The sequence below is a fragment of the Clupea harengus genome, chromosome 14, assembly GCF_900700415.2.
Source record: "Clupea harengus chromosome 14, Ch_v2.0.2, whole genome shotgun sequence".
NCBI classification, from domain to species: domain Eukaryota; kingdom Metazoa; phylum Chordata; class Actinopteri; order Clupeiformes; family Clupeidae; genus Clupea; species Clupea harengus.
The window spans coordinates 21777570-21783854 of NC_045165.1; the positions used below are offsets into that span (position 1 = coordinate 21777570).

The window sequence follows — 6285 nt, forward strand, 5'->3', positions numbered from 1 at the left end:
CACTGATTTAAGAGATGCAAGATCTAGGTACTTGATCAACACGTCCCCGTTATCCTGTCCGGCCTCCACCATGATTTCCCAGACAGCCTCCTCAGCTCTAACTTGGTTGCGACAAGCCATGATAACACGTCCCTGCTGCTTCAGCAGTTCAACAGTCGTAGCCTTTCCTATGCCACTATTGGCCCCAGTAACAACTATGGTTTTTCCTCGCATCATTTTGATGCACACAATAGTGCTTCCATGAACGATGATTAAATCGCTCAGAGAAATTAGTAAGCCAGTCCTTATCATATCATATCATTATCACCTTACCATTACGCCTTGTATATACTTTCTTAAACTTCTTAGACCGTTGCACTGTTTGTTTTGTATTGTGTTGTAATGTATATTTTGTGTAAGCAGACTGAGAGCCATTTTACCAAGTCAAATTTCTTGTTTGTGCAAACTTACTTGGCCAAAAAAACCTAATTCTGATTCTGATTATCACGAGACTGGCTAACTTGGTAAAGAGAAATACATTCCCCAGTGAGCATTGCACGGAGTTTCCATCTCTTAAAGACACAGCATAACATTTTAAGTATAATCACAGTGAAACTCCATGTAATGGCCGAGTCTTGGGAAAACCTGGATGTGGAGATGGTAAGAGAGTCTTTCAAAGTATGTGCCATGACCGTAGCTGCTGATGGAAGCGAGGACCACCTCATACATTGCTTCAAGGAGGGAGAACCTTGTGCATGTGGGAGAGAGCTACTCATGCAAGCCAGACAGCGTCAAGCCAATGAAGATGTGGTAGGTCTTTCCCACAATGGACTGATGATCTGTGTTATTAATGATGATGGTGGTGGTGATGATAGTGAGCAGGAGAAGGAGGAGAATGATAAGAGAGTTAGGTAGTGTTTTGCTGGCAGACAAACCTGTGACTACTTGATGTCTCAGGTAGCGGTCATGGTATGCACGGGGTTAGATTGTAAATAGGTGGCCTTCTGTTTGAAATCCAATAGACCGACTGTGTCATGTGTAGAATAAACCTGACAATTAAAAGGCCTAGCTGTTGCGTGGTATTTGATGTTGGGCTGATGTCTTAGCCTAAGTAAATTCTAAGTTGCTGGCTACAACTGTAACCTGTAAGACTAAGCTACTTTTGACAATCGTATGTAGTTCCATGTAGTTCCATGTTGATGGTGCTTTCGGTTTTTGGGTTATTTTTTCTGCGCATCCTGATATGTATCCCAGCAGACAACAAACAATTGTTTTGCTTGTCGCTTACAGCAGGAATTTTAAGAATATAATTATTTCACTCATTAAATAGTTTTGCAAAAATTCTGTTAGGACCAGGCCTATACGGTGTCCTCTTTTTAGGATGCTTTGACTTCTTTTCACAAATTTGCATCGTTGCAGAGTCAGACAAATACATTTTTGCATGAACTTATAGGGCTATAGAGCTGGGATTTGATCAATTAAATGTGGTTATTTTGTCTCACAATTATTCGCAGAAGTGAAAAGACACAACATGTGACACCGGTTTTTCTTTATTATTGCTGGTGGTATTTCTTTATAAGTGCCTGGTTCATGTCACTTTTGAAGGAACACCCACGCAATCAAGTGTTGTGATAAATACGTTTATTATGATAAGGTCAAAATGGAAAATATGAAGCATTAATCAATGGTAAAAATAGCCTTACTTTAAGCAAACATCGTGCAACAATTTGCAACTTTTCGAGGTATGTTTTTATAAGCCACTACTTTCGGTATCATCTTCATATGTGAAGGACATAAACACACCTATCCTTCCCATTAGTTGTCCAGACTATGCACTATGTAGTTCTGTAGTCTGGAACACCCAGTAAGTAAAACCCAGTAAGAAAAACCTTCAGAGCAAAAGATGCCAGTTAGCATGTTAACATTATTTATGTTATATTATTTAGCTTTTATCTGTGCCAACTGAGCTGCTGGCAGTGTTTGCAAGGTTTCTTGCATGCTTTTTAAATAGTAAGCTCGCTAGTTTTAGACAAAAACTCCATAATGCGGCTTCATACCTATAGGCTATAGAGATATGGACACTAAGATTTTATTGGTGTGGTTTCCTGTAGGAGATTCCTAATGCTATAAGGCACATGAACAGCGATTGTTCCTAGTTTTCGGGCCCCCTCAATGTGGGACATTTGATCATCAAAGAAGATATGAGACCTAATCGTTTGCAGCAAGGGTCCCTTGGGAGACCCTGCCAAGAACATTGCTTCATCCACCTCCAGGCCCCAGCTTTTGAAGGTCTTCAGGACTCTAGCTCCTCCTCTGGTTGCACTCCGAGAGGTCACTAGGTATGTGCGGATGGGACAGCTCAGACGCTTGGCGTAGAACTTTTGCTGAAGTTTCCACACTGCCTCCAGAAATCCTTTCAGAGGCCCCTATGAATACAGGAATATTTGTTTAATACACAGAAACTTTGTAAATTCTAAATCACCAAGTTTGTGTTAGTCTTTCGATAGTTCCACCTGTGCAAGGGGCTTGTTCTCAAATTTCTTTTCATTGTCAAAGAATGCGTCAAGTCCTTGTGTCTTTGTTATGATCTCTGATTCGTCTGAGAACAGAACGCAATCTCCATCAAAGGCTATACGTAGCTGTTTGTCACTCAGCTCGTTCATGTTGTCACAGGCAAACATAGTAGCAGCAGCAAAACCTTGAATAACGGAGACATAAACATGCCTTTGAAATACACTAGCTTCAACTGGCTTTACGAATCAAAAACAACCTTCATAGCGTGATTGAATTGTGTAGGGCTTGTTTCTGATACTGATACTATTGCAGACAACTCAGGGTTTACAGAAGTCCAGAGAATCAATTACATTGCAGTGTAGATCATCAGACTGTGTTTACTCACGCTCCTCTATGGCCTCTTTAACCTTCTCTGAGTCCTCGGAGAGGTAGAGGTCAGTCATGTAGGCTTTCAGGTAGCCCACAGTGCTTCCTGAGCCACTCTGGCAAAACCATTCAATTGTTAGGCCTGTACAGCACAAAATGAGGTTGTATCAGAATCAGATTGGGTTGTATGTTGTGTGTGTGTTTCTCTGTCTCCATATTCCAGTGAGTCAGATCTTCCAAACGTGCACAGGCAGAGAGCTGACACCCATATCAAACAACAGGTCATGACACACTGTTAAAATACACCTACCATTACAATTATAGATCACACATTTCTTTGCAGGTGGCCAAACTTGCGAAATCGGCAGGGGTTCAAATACTTATTTTCCCCACTGTACATTTGCATATAACTTCCTTATCATCCAGGTTATCTGTGTGACAATCGGAGAGGTTGTAGCAAACAACCAGGAATGCAGGATATGGCAATTAGTTAAACAGTGGCATGCTAGTAAATCTGACAGCACTCAACGCATGGGGGTTGCTGTGTATCCAAATGCATCTCCACATACACAATGGAGGTCTTTTGGTGTGAGGGGATCAGAGAGAGGTCCTCTGATAAGATGTAATTTGGTCCTCTGGCCAGACTTTGGAAGACTGGGAGTCCATTGTGTAGATTTGTTGAAGTGTTTTCTGCCTTACAGGCAGTGGTCTTTTGGTCTGGTTTATTTTTTACAAGAATAAGGGTCTGCACTTCAGACACCTGCTATATGTCAAATATGTTATACCTATCACTTGTGTTCAGTGGCGATTTTAGCCTGAAATTTCTGGTGGGGTAATTTTGTATGACGTCATGTCACCGTCACAAAAATAGAGTTAGCTGATTATTATAAGCAGTAGACCAGTAAGATATGCTATGGGCTGCATTTTGAGTGCCAGCAGGGAGCACAAATCCTATTTCAAATACATTTCACATGCTTCAGCGCTCAGTGCGACACAAAGATGTTGCCTATAGTACAGCATTAAAGTATAATAATTGCATCAAGTAAAAAGATTAGACAGACACATAGCTCAAATAACTTGCATCATTTATTAAGCTTGTGGCACACGTGTGGCATACAATATGAAGCAAAAGGCACAACTGAAACAAATATCAGCAACAAAACATGCTGCTAAATGAACAAAGCCTTGTAAAAAGACGATGTCCTTGCAGGTTGCATTGATACATCCATCAGCTCCCAAAAATAAGTTTGACTCACCGAATCGTAGTGTCTTTTCAGCCTGGTGTCACCCTCGCACATCGTCTCAAAAATGCCTGGGTTTACTGAGTCGGCTGACTCGCCGTGACCATGCAGGCCCAGTTCGCACTTCCCACAGAGCTTTAGGCACGATATCAGCCTCCCCAGTCTGCTTGTTGTGCTCTAAAATGTTCCGCTGATAAGCACTATCTATCTGTGCCATGATGTTGACCCCTCCCAATAGTCCCTATTTCATGCCGCAATTGATATGACTTGTACTACTCTCATGTTTCACCGTTCTTTCTGCTAGATGCTTCAGGTCTTTATATCCATCATTTGTCAAAACTGAGTCTGCATTAGTAGTATTTCCAAAAAGAAGGCATGGAAAACAGAACAGTGCTCTTTTTGTTGTGCTCGGAGTCAGTGCTGTAGTGGTAAAATTAGAGGTGGGTAAACTATGAATTTTGGGATCAGACAGACCTCGACGCGATGCAACACGACGTGATGCAACACGACGCGACTCTGTAAGGCTGTCCTGGCTATATTCCATTATGATATCAGTGAAAGTCATATTAAATCAATGACAGTGAATAGATGAGTTTGTAGTTTATTACATTTCAGAAAAGTATGTGTAGGCTCTATAGGACCTAAAAAAAAAATGAAGGCCTCTGGAAACAGGCCCAGGGTGATACACCTGAAAAGTTTAATATAAAAAGAAACCATGCTGCAATTAAACACTTCCCCTGTGGAGAAACCTGCCTTGCAGGGCGTGTTCTGGGGTTCATGGCTCTCCTGTGCTTCACCAGCCAGGACTTCACATACTGTGTTGGATTGAACAAGCATGTTTTTTTTCACATTGAGAACTGACTTGTTTTCAAATAATCTATGTTTCCAGTGTATTTCGCTTACAGGCTACTCTACACATTTCATGACTTCAAATAACGTATTGATTAAGCATATAGGACTATTCAGTGAAGCAACAGCTTGGCTTTCTATGCGATAGCACGGACGTGCGGTCAGTGGAGGCAGAGCCTCACCTGTCATCATGAAAGTAAAAAACTAATAACGATAAAATAAATATTAATATTTTAATTAAAATCGCTGAATTTGCGCATTTCCTGTTCAAACAGACAGGAGACAGCGAGACGGTTAGGCAGCGACGAGCTGTGCCTCATCTCAGAGTGCGCAATCCCTCACAAACTGGGTTGAGCACATGCGTAGAACCTATTTAGTCTTGCTGATCTGACAAAAAACCTCAAAGGGGAGGCAAACAGTCCCTCTGCCTCAATGAAGGGAGCATGCGAGAGCCCACTGGTCGGGTTTATGCTTGTTCTGCTGTTGCTCTTCTTCTACACTTATATTTTACCTTGACCGCGAAAATGGAAGATTCTATAGCTAAGCTAAAACATTTCACTTAGCTATGTCTAACTGGCTTGCAAAGAATATGTCTACAATTTTCAATGAAATAGCCTTATCTGCAGCGATATGCGTGATGATAATTACTCATGCATCTTCGATTGCTGAAATAATTTACGTTTTATTAGGCCTATTTAGATGGAACAGGGAAGGCTTGCTTGTTACCTGCATCGTCGTATTTGAAAGCACGTTATTAATAGCGTTTGTCCCTGTCTTAATACGATGTTGTTCGAACCAAAACAACGTTTTAAAATGTAAATTGATCTTCAGTCTTACTTTGTACTTGAGGCCTTCTGTGGGCATCTGTGTGAGTGAAAGCACTTGATGGTCTCTTCAAAAATCGCCTGATATCCATGGCTAATGAATTAATTCCGAACTGGTAGTCAGGCAGGCTAATCCACAACGTGTATGTGTTTACATACTTCCTGGATCCTGATTGGTGTCACCGCCACAGCCGCAAGGCACTGATTGGAGGGCCACAGACCATAATACAGCGCAGATGAAAATGATTCAGACTACGGCGTTTATATGTTCAACAATATGAAACTAAGTCTTAGGTGATTTAAAATGACACCAAATTTATTTCGGATTATTCCAACGGCAGAATACAAGGCGCAGAGAACTTTGAGGTGCGTAAACGCCACTTAGAGGTGTGTAAACGCTATTTAGAGGTGCGTAAACGCTATTTCCAAAATTCCAGAGGTGCGTAAACGGCGTTTACGTGCGTTTACCCTCCACTACAGCCCTGCTCGCAGTTAGCCATGTCTTCCTTTCA

General features: G+C 41.5%; 1 protein-coding gene across 2 annotated transcripts; it reads right to left on the reverse strand.

The window, feature by feature from the left end:
- Positions 1 to 1605: 1605 nt before the first annotated feature.
- LOC105895607 (cytosolic 5'-nucleotidase 1A-like) lies at positions 1606 to 4685 on the reverse strand. 2 transcript variants are annotated; one of them, XM_031580041.2, is made up of 4 exons: positions 4116 to 4685; positions 2879 to 3001; positions 2493 to 2677; positions 1606 to 2405 (listed from the first exon to the last, which is right to left on the reverse strand). In XM_031580041.2, the coding sequence occupies exons 2-4, from the start codon at positions 2934 to 2936 to the stop codon at positions 2061 to 2063; spliced, it is 588 nt and encodes a 195-aa protein (XP_031435901.1). In that variant the 5' UTR covers positions 2937 to 3001; positions 4116 to 4685; the 3' UTR covers positions 1606 to 2060. The 2 variants fall into 2 exon arrangements, 1 of the variants encoding a protein (XP_031435901.1); XR_004165079.2 differs by lacking the exon at positions 2493 to 2677 and having other exon boundaries at positions 2310 to 2405.
- Positions 4686 to 6285: the final 1600 nt, after the last annotated feature.

Bases quoted from the DNA above. Each gene is read 5' to 3' on its own strand.
- LOC105895607 (XM_031580041.2), bottom strand. From the start codon at position 2,936: ATGACTGACCTCTACCTCTCCGAGGACTCAGAGAAGGTTAAAGAGGCC. The intron at 2,678-2,878 runs GTGAGTAAACAC...CCGTTATTCAAG, and splicing joins TAAAGAGGCCATAGAGGAGC to GTTTTGCTGCTGCTACTATG. The intron at 2,406-2,492 runs GTGGAACTATCG...CTGTATTCATAG, and splicing joins AGAACAAGCCCCTTGCACAG to GGGCCTCTGAAAGGATTTCT.